Source organism: Spermophilus citellus, assembly GCF_964194105.1.
Source record: "Spermophilus citellus genome assembly, chromosome: 2".
In the NCBI taxonomy this organism is placed as follows: Eukaryota; Metazoa; Chordata; class Mammalia; order Rodentia; family Sciuridae; genus Spermophilus; species Spermophilus citellus.
Genome location: NC_138183.1, coordinates 141683608 through 141703281, shown reverse-complemented (window position 1 = coordinate 141703281; position 19674 = coordinate 141683608). Strand labels below are relative to the sequence as shown.

Here is a 19674-nt window from a genome sequence, read left to right as displayed (position 1 = left end):
TTGTTTAAGGTAATTGATTAAAAAGCATCCAAGAATCTCTAATGAATTTTACACATAAATGTACATAAACATAATTGACTCAGAACTTGACTTACTTAGTAAAGTTTCAAATCTCCCCAAATAAAAATAGCAGTGTTAACTATAATAATTGTTCTTTATATTATTACTTTTGGCAATATTATCTAGAGATGCTTATTATGTGGTAGATATTGGTGTAAGCACCTCACAAATATAATACTAATTTTATCAAAGTAATTATTTCTTAGGAAATCATTGAGACTCTTAAACTTAGATTATTCATGTATAAAATTACAGAAATCAATATATCATTTAAAAAATTTCTTAGTGCTATACCTTTATGATAAGAAAATTCACACAAAAAGCAGAAAGGCAATCTTTATGGTCCAATTGTTGTTTAATTCAGAATTTCATGCCAATAATTATTCTTGATGAAAAGAGAGAAAGGACCCTGGATGGACACATAGGAGACTCATGTATACTCTTTGTTTTATACTTATGATTGGTGGTCAAGTTAAATCTATTGAATTTTAATTTTCATATCTGCAGCTTTCACTGGGAAGTTATACAAACATGTAATATATAATACCACATACAATATAGAAGTTAAGGTACTGTAATAAACTCCAACATTTACCCCAAAGAAAACCCAGGAAGTAGTACTCTGCCATTAGTACCCTTTTCTCCTCTCATTTATGTGGATAGTTTTCTGGACAAAATCGTTCTGTGTATAGATGATGATGAAGGTAGATTTGTTGCCTGAAATTAGCATACAGGAAGCCTATAGGACCTATTCTGCCTTTCTCCAGGTAAGAATGTATTTGACTAAAGTAAAGAAGTTCACAAAACTTAGAAAGGTCTCCACTTCTAGTTAATATCAGGGGAAAAAACAGTTTCAAAAACATAAAGAAGTGAAATCATTGTAGTGGTCATGTTACTAGTGTTTGTTATAAATGACAGGTATTGATGGGCTATGAATGTATTTAACCACTAGTCTCTAAGATGTAGAATATAAATCAAAGAAAGATACCATTTTTATATAATGACAGACACTGATAATAACTTGGACTGAACATATGCTCCCTTTTAACATTTGAACATATATCTTAAAAAGGTTCAAGTAATGTTTTGTGGTTTTAGGACCAACAGAATTTTATAATTGTTTTCCTGTGATATTGCCCAGTCAATACTCTAAAAATCCCAGAGAGAATATGTAACTTTTAAATTGATCTCAGAGGTCTTTGTGTCCCTGAAGACCCATTGGTAGACTAAAAAAAAAATACTCCCTAAAGATATCCATACCAGTGTCCCAACATCTGTGAATGTTACTTGAATGTTTGAATGTTACTTTATATGGAAAACAAGGGAAAGAAAGACTTTTTGCACATGTGACATGTAAGGATCCTGATATGGGGAGATCATCAGTTGTTATTCAGATGGGCCTTACATGCAATCAAATATATCCTGATAAGAGATAGTAGAGACCACAGAGCAGAAATTGGAGTGGAACAGCCACAAGCTAAGGCAGCCAGCAGCCCCAGGAAGCTAGACAAAGAAAAGAATGGATTCTCCCCTGGATACTCCATGATGTTTACAGCTTTTTCATTACTGTGACCAAAACACCATACAGGGACAATGTAGAGGAGGACAAGTTTATTTTGGCTCACAGTTTCAGAGGTCTGAGTCCACAGATGGCTACTCCATAGCTCTGGGCCCAAGATGAGGCAGAACGTCATGGCAGAAGGAAAGCAGCATGGCAATCAGGAAGCAGAGATTGACAGCTCTGCTCACCAGGGACAAAGTATAAATCCCAAGGTATGCCCCCAGTGACCTATCTCTTCAGTCACAACTTACCTGCCTATAGTTACTGCCTAGTTAATTCTCATCAGTGGAGTAATCCACTGATTAGGTTTAAGTTCTCATAACCCAACCATTTATCTTCTGCTAACTTGAATTGTCTAACACATGAGCTTTGTGGGGAATACCTCATATCTAAAACATAACACATAGAAGAAATGAGGCCTAATTGAAACCTTGATTAGGGCCATTAAGACTATTTTTAAATTAGACCTCTAGAATTGTAGGAGAATAAATATCTTGTTTGGAGACACTACATTGGTGGAAATGTTTATGCCAGATTATTTTGGAATCTAATGAGTCCAAAACTATGATTCATTATTAGCTACCTACATGGAAGAGCTTTCCACTCTTCCACATACATAGGTTTAAGCCATGTGCAGGTCAAGAGACTGACAAGCTGAGACTGGAGGCAGAACAGGGTCTCATCTAACATACACATGGTTATAGTATGGAATTGTGAGAGGTAAGAAAAGGATAGAGTGGTAAAAATGAAAAGGTCTCCTGTAGTCACACTTGTCTGGAAACTGAAACTAACCACTAAAGTAAATTTTTCACTTACTTAAAAGGAAGAATACATTTTCCGTTGATCATCTGGACTGTTGTCTTACAGTCTCTATAATGTTTAACTTAATTCCTATAGTCTGCAGCTTGACAATTTTGTCAAAATGAGTCTAAACTGAAAAAAAAATTATATAGTATAATAAATTTAATCTCTTTTTAAAGAAATGTCATGATAAAGGCTAACTATTCCCTCAGATGACTAAGCCAGATACTTCTGTGCAATGCCTCTTCATGCTAGATAAAACACCACATAGAAAGTAGTACTTTGAATTCAAAGGAAACTGGATTACCAACTAAATTAGCACATAAACTCACTGATACATAATTTTATCTCAGACTGTCCTTCCCATGGAACTATATCCATCAATATTTGCAACAAAAAATATTGTTTTTATAATCATAAAAATCTTAATGTTTATTTGTCTTCCCTCTGCTGCTAACTCCTATTTCTTTGAAACATATCAGAAAACTGAATTGCTCAATAATATTAAAAATCTCAGTCATTTTCAAGCATAGACTGTATTTTTTAAATAAGAAGGCTTTCTCTTTGGAAGACAGAAAGAAATGTCAAAAATCATCTGACACCATTTCATCTGGTTCATTTCTTCTTGATCCCTGCAAGTACCCACTTCATCAGGATGACTGCCTCCCCCCAACCAATCTTCTCAGTGCATTCTTCACATCCTTGTTTTTGAGGCTGTAGATCAGGGGGAATCACCATGGTGTAGAACACAGAGGACACCTTCTCCTGGTCCATAGTATTGCTGGAAGGAGGCTTGAAATACATGAATGTTATAGACCCAAAAAAGATGCCCACAGACATGAGATGGGAGCTATAGGTGCCGAAGGCTTTGACTCGACCCTCAGTGGAGCGAATATGGAGGATACTAGAGAGAATAAAAGCATAAGATATGAGAATGGCCAGAGTAGGACCTAATGTATTAATTACTCCAATAATAAAGAGCAATATCTTATTGATGTGGATGCTGGAGCAAGATAGAGTCAGCAAGGGCAGAATATCACAAAAATAATGACTGACAATATGAGACCCACAGAAGGACAGCATTGACATGCGGGAGGTGTGGACCATTGCCCCAAACAAACCCAGGGAGTACACCAGAGCCATCATGATGGAGCAGACCCTGTGGGACATGACAATGTTGTAAAGCAGTGGGCTACAGATAGCAACATAATGGTCATATGCCATGGCTGTTAGAAGGTAATCTTCTGCAATAACAAAAAAAAAAAAAAAAAGAAAGAAGTAAAGCTGAGTCATGCACTCCAGAAAGGAGATGATGTTCCTCTCTGACACAAAGTTCACCAGCATCTTAGGGGTAATGACAGAAGAGTAACAGAGATCAATGAAGGACAAATGACTGAGAAAGTAATACATTGGAAAGTGAAGTTGAGAACTGATGGCAATTAAGAGGATCATGCCCAGGTTACCCACCACTGTGACCACATATATTCCAAGAAACAGGAGGAAGAGTGGCAACTGGAGCTCTGGGCATTTTGTTAACACCTCAAGGATAAAATCAGTCCCTGAAGAGAGGTTTGAAGTAGCCATTTTCTTACAAAATAGTATCTGTTAAAAGAGATAAAAGAGGGGCATTAAGCTTATTTTCTGATTTCCAAAGCAGAATTTCATGCTCTTTTGGTGGATTGCATTTCTGACACCCTCATGGATAACATGACTTCATCCTTACCAAGAACCTCTTAAAACCTCAAGGACAAAGACTCTAAATGAAACCCAGAGCCACGGTTCCATCCAAACCCAACCATGCTGAAGTCAACGTCACTTCATTTGGTTCCCAGGCTTAAGCCTCTTATGATTACACATTGAGAAAAACCACAAACTTTCCATAAAGTAGTTTTTTGTTTATATTATTAAAATAAGACATCTTACCCTCTTTGTCTGAGCATATGCCAATAGAACCTTCTGACATCATGAGCTCATGGCTTCAGATCTAGCTGTGACCATGTGAGAGTTGTCTATTTTGGTTCTCTATGACCTCCATGAATCAGCCAGCATACTTGGCATTCTCTAAACTGGGGACTGTGGAACATGAAGATTTCTCTGTAGAGATCATGAACATAGAAAAGAACTTATAGAAATGGCTCTAATCCCTTCTGATAGTCTTTCCGATTTCTGAAAGGAAAATCTGAGTAGGCCAGGACATTTCCCCTTTCGTGGGAAAGTGGATTGATAAAATTGCAGGGCCATAGGCCATCTTTGACTATAATTTAGATCTTTCTTTTACAGAAACAGCAGTGTTAACATTCAGTTAATGGTCATATGCCATTCAGGTGAAACACTTTAGCCATCAAGAAATCATTACATCTGCCCTGCACCTGCACTCCCATTCATCTTTCAAAGTCAAAGGCTCACTGACATTTCTTTCAAAAATTTAGATCAGAGTTGCAGGTCTTATTGTTCACCAAATTTGTTTTTCCTAAACTTCAAGCAGAGTTAAAACATTGTATATTGCATACAGAGTCAATCAATATTGATAATTTTCTTTGGGACATTTGAATAACATAAAGTATTATTTGAATTCATGACACTGAAGAGAGAAACATTAAGAATCAGGACCAAGATGTGGCTTTAAATTTTATTTTTCCAAAATAAAAAAAATATTAATGAAGAAAAAAATCCATACACAAAAGAATACATTACTTTGCTATTATTTTTCACAACAAAATATTTTCATGATCACAACATAAAAATTGTGAAATTCATTGCAATATATTTTTACTATATAACTTTAGAGCATGTTAATTGTATTCAATATGTATGTTGATTTAAAGGATGAATTAGGTGGGATGTTGTCTCCAAGAAAACAAGAAGAGATCCAAATCTCTAAATTCAGGAAATTAGCTAATACAATAAGAGAAAGAGACTCAGAGTTGCCAGAATGAAACACCATGCAGCCCCATTGATAATGTCCAAGAAATTGGACCATCATCACATGAAGGGTGTGAAGTTTTTCAATGAATTGTTCACATGGACACAATATTTGTGATACTCACAGAGAAATCAACACACTGTGAAAGTTAGTAGAGACAGAGATGAAGCATTTGGGTTCAGACCCATTTATTGGGTACCATGGTTTTTGCTAAGCTCGAATAGCACCAAATTTCATTTTGTAATCTCAGATAATATAAAAATCCTTTCCATTAGGAAGGCTAATCCACAAATCAGAACCTCAGTAATCCTATCTCTCTGACTAATGAAACATTCCTGCTGATTTGAAGACAAAAATTGCTGATCTGTCAGAGTAAATAAAACACATTAGTTTATGCTTTGACAGTGCCCAGCAGATTGAGGAATCCACAGATGGGCAGGAATACATAATCAACTGAATGTAAGTAAAACACCTTTAAGAAATCAATTATAAGCATCACATTATCCATTTATTAATGTTCATTAATTTACCAGCCTAAATTGGATATTTCTTAAAACTATATCACCATTTTTGTTAGGAAATCATTTAGCATACCTGAAAGAGAGCAGAATAAATACACGAAATTAGAAAGGAGTAGGCAGACAAAGATTTTAAACAAAATTGAGGGTGGCAGAAAAGTCAATAATTTAAAAAAAATCCTCAAATAGCTCTCTAAATCTCCAGAAAGTTGGGACAGGGAAAAATGCACCTAAATACATAAAATAGCCAATTTGCATAACTGTCATTGCCCTGAATCATCATCAAAAGAACATTTATTTATATCCAATATCTTGAACTTAGAAAGTTAGGGGAACATGAATGGCAATATTTAAATTTCCTATCAAAGTAATTTAGTAGTTGAGTCACTTTGAAAATGACTAAAAATAAGGTATTTCCGTATGTGAGATTTCACTGAAAATAAAATGTTATTTCATTAAAAGAAAGTGAAAATAATTGGTTACTATTTGCATGGGTCTATGCTTTCCTTCAGCACAGGTGACCATATGTGATGTGGTCTCCTATAAGAAGGTACTGCTTTGATTTTCCAACAGATTTTACCCATGTTTGGTGACCTACAATTCTACTGCCTTTAAAGCTTTGTAAAACAACAATACTGTAAGTAAAGTGCTTGCTATTCACCTTGAGAAACATAAATGCATTTCCAAGAAAAGTATCTGGTTGTTTGTACATCAGCAATTCATGAATGTGAGAGTACATGCAGTTTATTCGGATCTTACAAGTTACCCACAGAATTGTCAGTATGTAAATGAAATTATATATATATATATATATATATATATATATATATATATATATGTAATTATATGTGAGCCTCATTAGAATAAAAATTAAATTTAGAGTTTCACTTTTTTAATTTAACAGAGATGAACAAATTTGTAGATGAACATAGATGATTATGACTTAACATGTATGAACAATCCTTCTTATAAATTCCTACTTTTAGAATATACAATTATGTAAAGTAGGTATTGGAAACATTGTATTTAGTAAAAATTTGCCTATACCAACCTCCTGAGTGCTATAAAATATAGAGTACAGTTGTCAAAGAAATCCCAGGGTTCCCCTTTTGTGGAAGTATTTTCTTTTTAAGGGATACAAATAAATTATATTCACTAGATATCAGAATCTCAAATGCCATTGAAGTTTTCCCTTTGGACTCTGATAAAGCTGGCATTTTAGCCAAGAGAATAGAGTTCATAAATTTAATCTTCTGTGTAGTGAATGAGGATCACCTTTTCAAGGGATTCAAATACAATGGAAAGGAGATCTTCCAATATTTATTAAATTATCCCCCCAAAATATTACAAAACATCTGTATGAATTTCATCTGAATGAAATATTTGTTCATTTCACATCCTATCCCCTATGACTGAATGATGACATAGGCTTCTTGTTTGGAAATCGGATGAAAGCAGGACTGTACTCCCTGGTGTAGGGTCTGTGTAACAGGTCATTTACCCCTGAGTCTATTTCCTCATCAATAAGAAGAGCATTTTGAGGACAAAGTCTGTATCAACATCTGCAAGTTTTAAACCACTATGTGACTCTGAGTAATTATTTTATTTGTTTTTTATTAATTTAGAAAATAGTTTCTGAATTTGCTCTTTGATTGACTTGAGTTCTTCCAAAAGGAGCAAGTAGCCTCAACCAGAGATATAAATGGGAAAGCAGGTGAGAGCATGTTCTGCTCAAGATCAGGAGGAGAAGTAAGTTGGTTCCTGGCTGTCATGGAACAGACTGCATTCAAAAGGAAATGTAAAAACCAAGAGGCAAAGAGATCAAGAGATCCCTGAGATCCCTACAGTGACAATGGAAAATTTATAATGATTTTTTGAGCATTTTGCAGACCATGAAAAGCATGACATTCTGATTTAGATTTAAAAAGGAGCTGTTTCTCCCATCAGGGACATCTATGGCAGTAAGCTGCTCTGAAAAGCACTGAGAGCAACAGGAGAATGTGTCAATTGAATGCTGTCAGCTTGTCCAGGCTTGTGGATCTTCCACATCTAAAATAATCCCAACAGTGTCTTGAACATTATAGTGATGGTTAGGAGCCCATTCACAACTCAAGTTGATCATTGAGCATGACAGTTGTAACTGTGCCTTTGATAGGACATGATTTAAATAGGAAAAGCCATTTACAAAGAAAGAACTTGCAGATAGCCTAATGTTGGGGTTTGAGTCTGCAGAGTTTAGCTCCCTCAGGCCTGACTTTTTGCAAGAGCTGTGGCTGTGATTTAGGTCAGCTGAGGCAAACCTCAGTTAGGAGGAGGAAAAGTTCTCTTCCCCTTATCGCAAGTCACAAGTTCTGCAAGGTTTGGCCAAGAGGAAGAAGTTTCCTGCATACTGGACCTGGGAACAGTACATTCGGGGATTAGATAATGTCTACAAAGAACTTTGGGAGGGTACTTATCAAATGAACAGGAACAATCTGAATTTAGCTCTGTGTACCCACTGAGGCATGATTTTTGGGCAATGTGGGTAAAGTGTTACTGAAGAATCGCTTGCTTTGTTAGAAGAAGAATATAAAAGGAACTTGCAAATAAACCTCAGCATGCAGTTGCGATTGCTGCCTTGGCTCTGCATCCCCTGTGTCCCGGTTATTTCGCGACCCTTACCCAGGGACCCGAATGCTCTAGATGTTCACAGCCTAATGTAACCAATTTTTAAGGCAGCAAGACATTAGAACCCCAGTCTCTATAAGATTTGCTTCACTCTTTTGTGGTTCTGAAAGAAATACTGACACTGAAGTTCAGATAATGGGAAAGTAAATTATCCAGAGTACATATGGACAGAAAATAAACACACAAGCATATGTTAAATTTTATAATAGGTGGTCTTTTTTGTAATGTATGTTTTGGAGTCATATAAAATAAATGAATACAATCCCAAAATAAATAAATCAATACAATAGCATAGTGTTATGAGTTTCAAAGCCATTCTGTAGTCAAAATAGCAAGAATTGAATCATGACTTTATTACTTACCAGTTATGTGACTTTAGGAAAACTATATTGTATATGACTCAATATCCTCAACTACAAAGCTTGTCAGATAACATTTACTTTTGAGAATAAAATGATTCACTAAAAGTTGAATAAAATTAAATGATCAGTGAATATGAAGTAAATGCATTATCTTGAAGAACCAATTATTAATTATAGCATTTAAATACACAACTTAAACACCATATAGGAGTTGTACGACGTGCTGAGAAATTGATGTTCACTTACCTTAAGATTTTTGCTATCAGAAACTGGAATCCTGTATTATTTGCAAGTGTTGCAATGGGGATTAGAAATATACAATTAATTCTCAATGGATTTCAAAATCTCCCAAGATTTGGCTCCACATGCAATAACAACATTAATTAAAAAATAAATTAGAGATTCACATGATCTCAAAAACATTTTCTCCCACGAGGGATTGATTTCTGTTAGTAGAAATCAATGATAAAATAGATTTTGTTCTTCTGTAACTAGGAATTTACAAAATGTTTTGCCAAGCATTATCCTTCCTAACAATTTCTCTTTTTTTGTCTGAATCTCTATTCTAGTTGATCTCAGACAGCTCCAAGAGATTTGTATTCTGACGAAAATTCCCAATTTTTTCCTATTTGAGACACTACCTTAGAAAGACATGTAGGGCATATGGAAGAAAGAGGAGCCCCCAATAAATTATATTCTGGTCTGGGTATGCAGAATTATTGTCATCCACATTGGGTTTTTGGAAATTAGACAGACAAATGTGGAATATGGCAGAAAAGAGGAACCTCAAAGCTAGAAATTATGTCTGCAATATTTATAACTTTGTGTAGTTTATATAGATGGAAGAAAAGAGGGTAGTAATCATCTTTGGAAGATGGTATTTTCATTTAGAGTTGAGAACAGAGTTATCAATTGTATAGAAGTGTTGTAAAGTGATGGAGTGAGCACAATTGGTTAAAAGGATATTTACCATCATTAGCATTTGTTTCTAACTTTGCCTCTGTGATACACATAAGATAAAATCATGCTCAGAAAATGCCACTAAAAGACCATAATAACAAGAATAAAATCCTATCACAAGAGGAAAAATATTTACAAATGGACTAAATTTCATAACATCAATTCACAACATGTGATAGTCAATGACCTAGATATAATAAATCATGCATTCATTACTTCTGTTCACAGAAACTTTTTTCTGTGTAACATTTTCTTCAGGGCAACACTGACATCTTTATTCCTCAAGCTGTAGATCACAGGGTTCAGCATGGGTTCAAGAATGGTATAAAACAAAGAGGACATTTTGCTTTGGTCCATGGAGCTTGCTGATGATGGCTGTAGGTACATAGATAGGAAAGAACCAAAGAAGACAGCAACAGCTGAGATGTGGGAGTTGCACGTGCTGAAGGCTTTGGCTCTGCCCTCAGTCGAGTGAATGTGTAGTATGCTGGAAATGATGAAGATGTAGATTGGGACAAAGATGTTAAATGTACCAAAAAATAGAATCAGCACTTCATTGGCATAGTTACTTGAGCAAGAAAGCTTCAGGGGGGGGAAAGAAACACTGAAATAATGGTTGATCAGATCAAATTTGCAGAATTGGACTGTAATCATGCAGCCTGTATGGACTGATGCACAAACCACACATATATTACATACCCCTAAAATCAGGGAAAGGCAGGCCTGAGAGGACATGATGACATGGTAAAGCAGTGGGCTACAGATGGCCACGTCGTGGTCATATTCAAAAGGAGGAAGAAGTAGAGTTGAGTCCTTCATTTAGGATAAGAGATGATGTTTCTCTCTGTTACAAAGTTTACCAGCATTTTGGGGGTGAACGGTGAAATGGCAGGTCAATCAAAGACAGACTGCTGAGGAGAAAGTGCATGGGAGTATGCAGGTGAGAGCTGAGCCCAATCAGTGTGACCATACTAAGGTTCCCCAACAATGTGAACACATAGATTCCTAGGAAGAGGAGGAAGAGGGGCAGCTGGAGCTCTGGCTGCACTGAGAGTTCAGCCACAATGAACTCAGTAAATATGGAAATGATTTCCTGCTGCCATGTCCTTTGTTCTGCTTCTGAATTATTTTTAGAATCATACTTATACTTCCTTTAATATTTTACACCATTTTATAAAGATTGATCTGTTTTGAAGTTTTTATTATTTTGAACATTTCAATGATTAAGCCCATATTCCTACATTGAGATTTGCAAACCTACGTTCTTATAGAAGCCAATGTCAATGAGGATATCTCTCTGAGTGAAAACTTGGAGAGGGAAGGACCTGCCCAAGGCTTTTAATAGCCTAAAACTTGTTTCCGCCAGTGGTGAGCAAAGTTCTTACTATCACCAGCTATTTTAATTTTTAAGATAATTCTTAGGAAATCTGCATTTCCATCAAATTTTTAGGTTTGTCAATATTATTAAAAATTAAAAAAAAAACATCTGTAACACATACTGTGTTATCTGCTAAGTGTGTCGCCTCACATTTAGCCAGTTTGTGTTCTCAGGACCAACATGTGAGGGAAATAGAATCAATAGTGGTTAATGCCCAGGTCTTAAAGTCAAAGTGCTTGGGTCATAGACCCAATCCTTCACTCATTGATACCTTTGAGAAGGTAATATATGTATTTTGGTCTTAATTTTACAACTGTATAGAGAAAAAAATGTGATACCTACTTCATAATTAGTCAGAGACTGTTATCAGATAATGAGCAAAATCATGATTGTCTTATTACCATAAACATTTTTGGAAACAAATTATAGTTGCTCATTTAAAGCAGTCACTCATTAAAAACAGACATCTTCATAGCTCCATTTTCCATTCGACTTCTTTATCTTTTATGAATTAGAATATACTTCAAAGCAGAGACTGGGAACACACGCAGTTTTAAGTGGCATCCCCATGGTCTTAAACTTTGAACATAAAATTTGATTTTTCTCTATACCAAAGTAAAATCCTAAATAGAAAAGAAACCTGACAATGCCAAGTATTGTTGATGATGTAAAATTGCTCAACCACTTGGAAGCTGCTTAGCAATTTATTATAAATTTGAGCAAACATTTACTACATAATCTAATATATATGCACTTCAGTTTTCATCCAAGAGAAATGTAAACATTGGTCTATACAAAGATTTGTATCAAAATGTACATATTAGCTTTCTACATAGCAACCCAAATTAAAAACAACTCAAATGTTCATCAACAAGGAAATAGATGAAAGAGTGTACTTAATACATATGGAATACGATACTACTCAGTATTTAAAAAGGAACAAATCACATACACATAAAATAATACATATCTTAAAAACACTCTTAGTTTTGCAATAGATTGAAAAACTTTCTCTCAAATATTTGGAAATATTCACCAGTGGAGCAGTGTAGACATAGGATTTTCTTTGTGTGATAATTTTTAGCAATGAATTACATTTATGTGATGAATACCGCTATAATTGTCAATTTTCTTAAATTGATATTTCAACATATTTTACCTCTTTGCAAATGATCAGATACATTGCATTAATTCTTAATAATCATTTCCTTAATTAAATTGTAGACTTTACAGTGATTCTGTCCTTGCATTCTCAGTGTAGCTAAGTTGTGGATATTCTGGTCTTGACTGCGCATTCTGGAAATTGTCCAATTTTATAAATCAGTTTAAGCACAGTAAGTTTGAACTTTGCTTATTTTATGAGTTATATATTTGCTTGTTATTTGAATACTTTCAAGTAAGTTTATTTTATTCTTTTTAAAATATATTTTTATTGATTGATTTTTATGTGGTGCTGAGGATTGAACCCAGTACCTCACACATTGTGAGGCAAGCACTCTACCACTGACCTACATGACTTGATGACTGAATATTGGAAAAATATTAGACTCTCACACATATGGATAAACTGAAAATATCCAATTACTGTGTGTTACTACTAAACAGATAAGCAGCCATTTAAGACATCAAATAAGTACCTTAGGTACTTATAATATCAATCGGCTATTTCTGAATATCTCTCAGGATTTACAGAAAATGTTGGCCTAGGCTGACATTGGGATAGAGTTAAGGTATTGAATCATAAGCAGTTACAAATACTGGAATCTACAAAGTCAGGATGGATGTAATGATGTCCTTCCTGCTCTGCACCCCTTTCACTTTGAATCTGTTTCCACTTAAGGTCCTTATGTAGGTTCAGTAAATTATGTAATTTTAGCATCTGACTTGTTCCAAATCAGAGCATTTTATATAAAATCTAATACTTCAGTAGGATCTGGAACAGATGCAATCCATCCTCATTTCATAGCAGTGACGGCATGGCATCTTCTAGTTTGATTGTGGATGAGACAGGGTAATGTGGGCTGTTGCTCTACAGTCAGATTCACAGATTCACTTGAATACAAAGTATTTTTTTTTATTAATCCAGGAATTTCCTGTATAGTTCAACATCAGAGTCACCTAAAGAATTTATAGCTTTAACAAAAATAAGATGAATTAAATAGGTGATCTTATTAATCTATAAAAGTTTCTGATTCACCTATATTCTTATCCTGTCCTTTAGAGAAAACTTAATCTCTGTTGAATAACTCCAATAAACAGTTTGTTTTTAATTCTGCTGAAAGTTATCTATGTACTTCTAAACACTTTGCTCATATTGTTGTTCCTGAAATTATCAACTTTGAACTTTTCACCAACTTTCCATATTACATGTGCAATCACTTCAATTAAACCAGTGCCTCTACGTTCTACCTCATTTTATATTTGACATCTGTTATATTTCAAATATATATTTATATTTGACACCTTTTGTTCACTGTTCCTGGGACAGTGAGATAGTCTTACCACCATTTTTCTCTCTGTTGTGTAGTACATGTTTATACTTCTTTTCAAATCTCATTAAAATTGAAATCATCATGGAAACATTCTCCAACTCCCTGTAACTGGTTGGAACTTCCTACTCTAGACTCAGAAACTAATTTCTAAACAGCTCAATTTTAGACTCTGTAGCATGCTATAAAGAACAGACCAATTTTCTCTACCTTCAGGAAGCCTCAGGGCTAGTACATTGTAGAAAGTTCAAAAAATATTTTGTAATAAAATGACAAGTATAAAAATTATGCTCTGGATAACTGAATAAATGGAGGCATTGAGGAATATTTACCTAAAATTTTAGTGATTACTCCCAGAACTAATAGTTTCAAATCCCAGTTGTGGGACAAGCACACTCACCCTTCTTCTTGTTGAAGCCTCATTATTAAATTTTACTTGCTATTTGCAAACAGTACTAATGCTATTGGGAGTCACAGTTTCTCAGCATTCTGTAATCTTCAGAGCTGAGAGGGCAGGTTCTGGTTCTCAGTTATAGTTATTTTCAGTGTTGGTCTACATCACCCCTCAGCATCTCCAATATTTGCTGTTCATTTTTTGCTTATCCAGTTTCACATTAGCAAACCTCCTCCATTTCACAGTTACCACAGCAGTTCTGGTTGCCAGCTCTTAAGGTTATTTCTTGGTTTAGATATGCCAGGGACCAAATTACATGAGGCAAACACTCTCTGAGGATTTACATTTTTGAGGCATCAAACTCTTGAAAACTAAAGTAATTGACACTGATATTTCCCCTGTTATTTAATTTTCTCTATCAAGTCTGAACTTGCAATACTACACAGTTTCAATTCTAGAAATTGTGAATATATTAGAAAATGGTCAGAGGGGCTTTGGGGTGTGAATATTTTAAGGACATCGAGAGAGAGGGTTTTCTCTCTCAATTAGTGGTAAAGATTTGTGCATAGAGACATATATGTTAAAATGTATATTGTGGTCCAGCAGATCTCAGTGGGGTGTGAGATTATACATTTCTTACAAGCTCCTACTCAATGTTATTGGTTCATAGGCCACAGTGTAATTGGTGATATTAGAGGACCAGTAACCATCCTAACAAGTTATATCTTACTGATATCAGGGTAGAAAATTTAAAATAATAAACCATTTGTTTCTTTGCACACAGATATTAATTTTATATCATGTATAAGAGGGTAATTTATGTATTTGTTTCAAAAGTCTTAACTGAACATACACTTCATAGAAGAAAAAATACAGTTGATCAACAAATATATGAAAAAATGTTCAACGTCTCTAGCAATTAGAGAAATGCAAATTAAAACTATACCACAATTCCATCTCACTCCAGTCAGAATGGCAACTATCTGTAATTATCTAAGCTACAACAAATGTTGGTGAGGATGGGGGTGGGGGAAGGTACACTAATACCTTGCTGGTGAAACTACAAATTGGTGCAACCTTTCTTAAAAGCAGTATGGAGTCCCATCAGAAAACTTGGAATAGAGCCACCATTTGCCCCAGTTATTCCACTTCTTGATTTATATCCAAAGGACGTAAAATCAGCATACTACAGTGATGTGGCCACATCAATGTTTATAGCAGCTCAATTCACAATAGCTAAACTATGGAACCAACATAGGTGTCCTTCAACAAATGAATGGATAAAGGAATTGTGATATATATATATATATATATATATATATATATATATATATATATATCACAATTTTTTCTTAAAAAGAGTGTATATATATATATATATATATATATATATATAGAGAGAGAGAGAGAGAGAGAGAGAGAGAGAGAGAGAGAGAATATAGTGGAATATTAGTCAGCCTTAAATAAGAATGAAATTATGGCATTTTCTGGTAAATGGATGGAGCTGGAGAATATTAGGCTAAGCAAAATAAGCCAATCCCAAAGAACCAAAGGCCAAATGTTGTCTCTGATATGTGGATGCTAATTCATAATAAGGTGGGTGTGGCTAGTAAAGAATAGATGTACTTTGGATTAGACAGAAGGGAGTGAAGGGAGGGGAAGGGGTGTGGGGTTAGAAATGATAGTAGAATTAATCAGACATTATTACTTTATGTGCATGTATGATTATGCAATCATTGTAAATCTATATCATGTACGACCAGAAGATTGAGAAATTATACTCCATTTATGTATGATGTGTTAAAATGCATTCTACTGCCATGAATAACTAATTAGAACAAATAAAAAATATTTTAAAAGTCTTATCTGTTTTTAATTGTTCTATAAGAATTGTGATATTTGGATTGAGAAAATTGAGATAATATTTAAGTTTTGGGCTCTTGTTGATCTAAAGAATGTTTCCTAGTTTTTATAATTGAAGGAAGTGGTTAGTAATCAGCTATTAGCTTCTGCATTTCCTCTTACTTCTTATAATCTTATGTTGTTTAAAAAAAGGTGTTTGAATTAAATGTCAATCAAGGAAGTGAATGAATCTAAAAAATTATATAGACAGTCATATATTGGGAGCTCTGAGGAAAACAATATAAATAAGTAAGCCTTGACTACTATGCTGCATAATAAAATCAGCAATTGAATTTTTAATAATCCCATACCCGGACTTCAGAAAACTAATTTAGCTTTGCAGTGTAATAGCTGCAAGATTCTTGGGTTCATTAGCAGAACATTAATTATCACTCACACTGTTTCAAGGGTGCAGACTAATGGTTGCCTTGTAAAGAGAGTAAAAGGCAAAAAAGTGAGACAGAGCACTGGTGCTGGGTTGAGTGTGAATTTTTTTAACCAGCATCACCATACTGTGTTATGAGAGTGAACAATTTTTTTAAAGTTCCCCAGATCAATAAATGGAGAGAAAGTTTTATTGAAAATGAATGACATTCAGATTTTCATATATAATATTCAAATGATTTAGTTAATGATATTTAGGACTTTTGATATGATATGAAAATTAATGGCATTTTAGATTGATTTCATGCTGCAATGGGTTTCTGAATTTTAGGGAATCATGTAAAAGGGTGAGTATATTTTACATGTTTAACAGAAATGAATCTTTGGGACAAAGCATGGACATTAGTAGACTGAATGTTATCACAGAAATGTCCAGGTGTCAATTCTAGAAACTGTGAATATATTAGAAAATGGTCAAAAGGGCTTTGGTGTGTGTGTAACTATTTTAAGAGTATTGAGAGAGAGGATTTTCTGGGTTATTTGGGAAGGCCACATGTAACTTAAGTGTCCAATAGAAGGGAGGCAAGATGAATAGAGTAGGTAGGAGACAGAACAATAGAAGCAAGAGGTTGGAGTCTTGTGGAGGTGAGATGCAAACCAAGCAACCTCAGCAGCCTCTTGAAGTTGACAAAGTCAAGGATTCCAGAAAGGATCAGCTCTGTCAGTACTTTGATTCTGACTGACTGAGGCTTATTTTGGACTTCTGACCTACCCAGCTGTTTGATAATAAATGCATGTTGTTTCTAGCCACTAATCTTATTATAGTTTTTTTATACATAAGCAATAAAAATTAATATATATATATATATATTATAAATGGAAGACAACACAAGTTTTATGCTAGAAAAATAAAACAGTTTATCTAATGTGTACTTATTTGACAATAATATGTTTGAATTGAGAAGAAATAGTAGACAGGTATTTAGGATGCCATTTAAAGTCATAAAAGTGAGGTTATGCACTATTGATTTCTCTGTGTCAGACTGAACTCTATTACCATTTTGTTCTCCAGGTTCATCCATGTCATTGAAATTTCAGAATCTCCTCCTTTAGAGGTGAATGTTACTTCATGATGCATATTTATGCATGTGTCTGTGTATACATAGGTAAATAGATGAAAACATATAACTAAAGCTAATAATACTGGAAAATCTGCTAAAAGAGTATATTTCAGGTTCTCTTACCTGCTCCAAATAAAAAAATAATGTATCTGAGAGGATGGCTATGCTAATTTGCCTGATTATAATTATCTCACTATGTCATTTTATGTCAAAATAACATGTTGTATATCCTTAAACACAATTTAAAAATTATATACTTAGAGGATACTAAATGCCTAGAGACAAAAAAAAATGAAATAAGAGAAAAATATGTTGAAGTTAAAATTAATATGAAAATCAACTGTTTGTAATTTGCATTTAAGTATGAATATATACATACACACACACATATGACCAGAGAAAATTGTTGATATTTCCTCATGAAAATTATGGGACAAATGAACATGAACCACATGGACATGCTGTAACTTAGAAGCATCAGTGGGACTTAAGAGCAGTTGACTCATAAACTGCTTGTCATTACTCATATACTGATCAGACAATTTTGTGTGTGATATCTTCATGCAGAAGGTTGCAATCATCTATTACAATTTATGTTTGTGTTTATGTTATAAAAAGATATTTTTGTCTATTTTGCTTTGATCAGAACAGATATGAAAGATTTAGATTGCTTCAATTTGACCTAAAAATAAAAGAAAAATAGCATAAAGATATTCAAAGGACAGCAATACCATCCTACAGGGAAATAAGAAGGCTCAATGCATAGAAGGGAGTGCCTGGGGAATCCTAAGATGAGCCCACAATTCCCTGGGTCAGAACACACTGTAAGTAAAATCACAGCTAATAGAGTCAAACTAACAGGCTTGGTTATGAAGCTTGATTGCTTATTATGTTCGGAATCCTGCACACAAAACTCTCTAAGTTTTGATTTTACAAAACGAATGATTGCAGTATAATATTACTAAGTTAGTGTAAATATTACATAGAGGTAGAATAATGCATTCAATTATCATGGACACAATTTTTGACGTTTCAAAACATCTCAGTAACAATTACTGTAATTGTGACATCATCATCACTATCATTACATATAATTATTATTATTATATATCAAAAAGAAAACTAGGGTGGATTAAGAATAATCTTCAGAAGCTAAGAAAGAGACATAGAACAAAGTTTCCTTCAGGGCCCTATCTGATACTTAATTCCAGAATTGTAGTCTTGAGTACTAAAAAGAAAAAAAAAAGTTTCAGTTGTTTTAAGTTACTCAGTGTATAACAGTTTGTTAACAGCCCTAGCAACCAAATAAACTAAGCAAGGTTTGCATGTTTTTATTTTCACTGATTTTAATTAACCATATTAAATACCATAATTTACTCATAAGATAGGAATGATAGGGCTGGAGTGTAGCTCAGTGATAGAACATTTGTCTGTCTCATATGCACAAAGCCCTGAGTTTGATACCCAATAATACAAAAATAAAAGAAAATTGCAGAAATTTGCAAGATTTTAAATAAAGAACTAAATAAAAGCATCTGATCAACATTGCTATAAACATGTCAGGAGTTCTTAAGGAGCTAATTGATGAATGATGATGACTTCTGTTTCTTCTGGAAATAAAAGAGAAATATTGAGGAAAAATAAAAATGTATGCATTATACAAATTACTTTGTGTCCAACTGAAGATTAAGTTATTTGTTTGAAAATAAATTTATACTTAACATTCTTATACAAAATATTCATAAACATAATTTTGAGACAATAATTGCAATATTTTAAAAATGGAATTTACTTGAAATTATTGTGTAATGTGGTACCTTAATCTGTTGACTTTTTAAATAGTTTCTACAGATTTTTAGAGGAAGGAAAAGTTAACATTGTAATATGGCATGAGGTGCTGGTATGGGCCAGGGGGATTCAATTAAGCCCCCTCCTCCTGAGAGCCCAGGTGCCATTTTCCAAGATGGCTTCCCAGAGGGACAGGAAGATGCACTGTTCTTACACAGTCTCCAGTCTGTAGGGTAGGGAAAACCACAAGGGCAAGAATTCCATGGGCTGACTTGTACAAAGACCAAGTGGACACGAGGAGTGTGGAGAAATTTCCAGAGTGAAAGTGAAAATCTCATGTTGTGGATTTGAAGTGAAACAACCTCA

General features: G+C 34.2%; 1 protein-coding gene across 1 annotated transcript in view; it reads right to left on the bottom strand.

Annotated features, from left to right (window-relative positions):
* The window catches only part of LOC308641616 (uncharacterized protein), a gene marked incomplete at both ends in the record, with an annotated part of 43942 nt that overhangs the window by 20424 nt on the left and 3844 nt on the right, over window positions 1-19674 (bottom strand). Inside the window, one exon of the mRNA XM_081280272.1 lies at window positions 3069-3326. Within this exon, the coding sequence (XP_081136398.1) occupies window positions 3069-3326 (258 nt within the window). The remainder of the gene's footprint in view (window positions 1-3068; window positions 3327-19674) is intronic.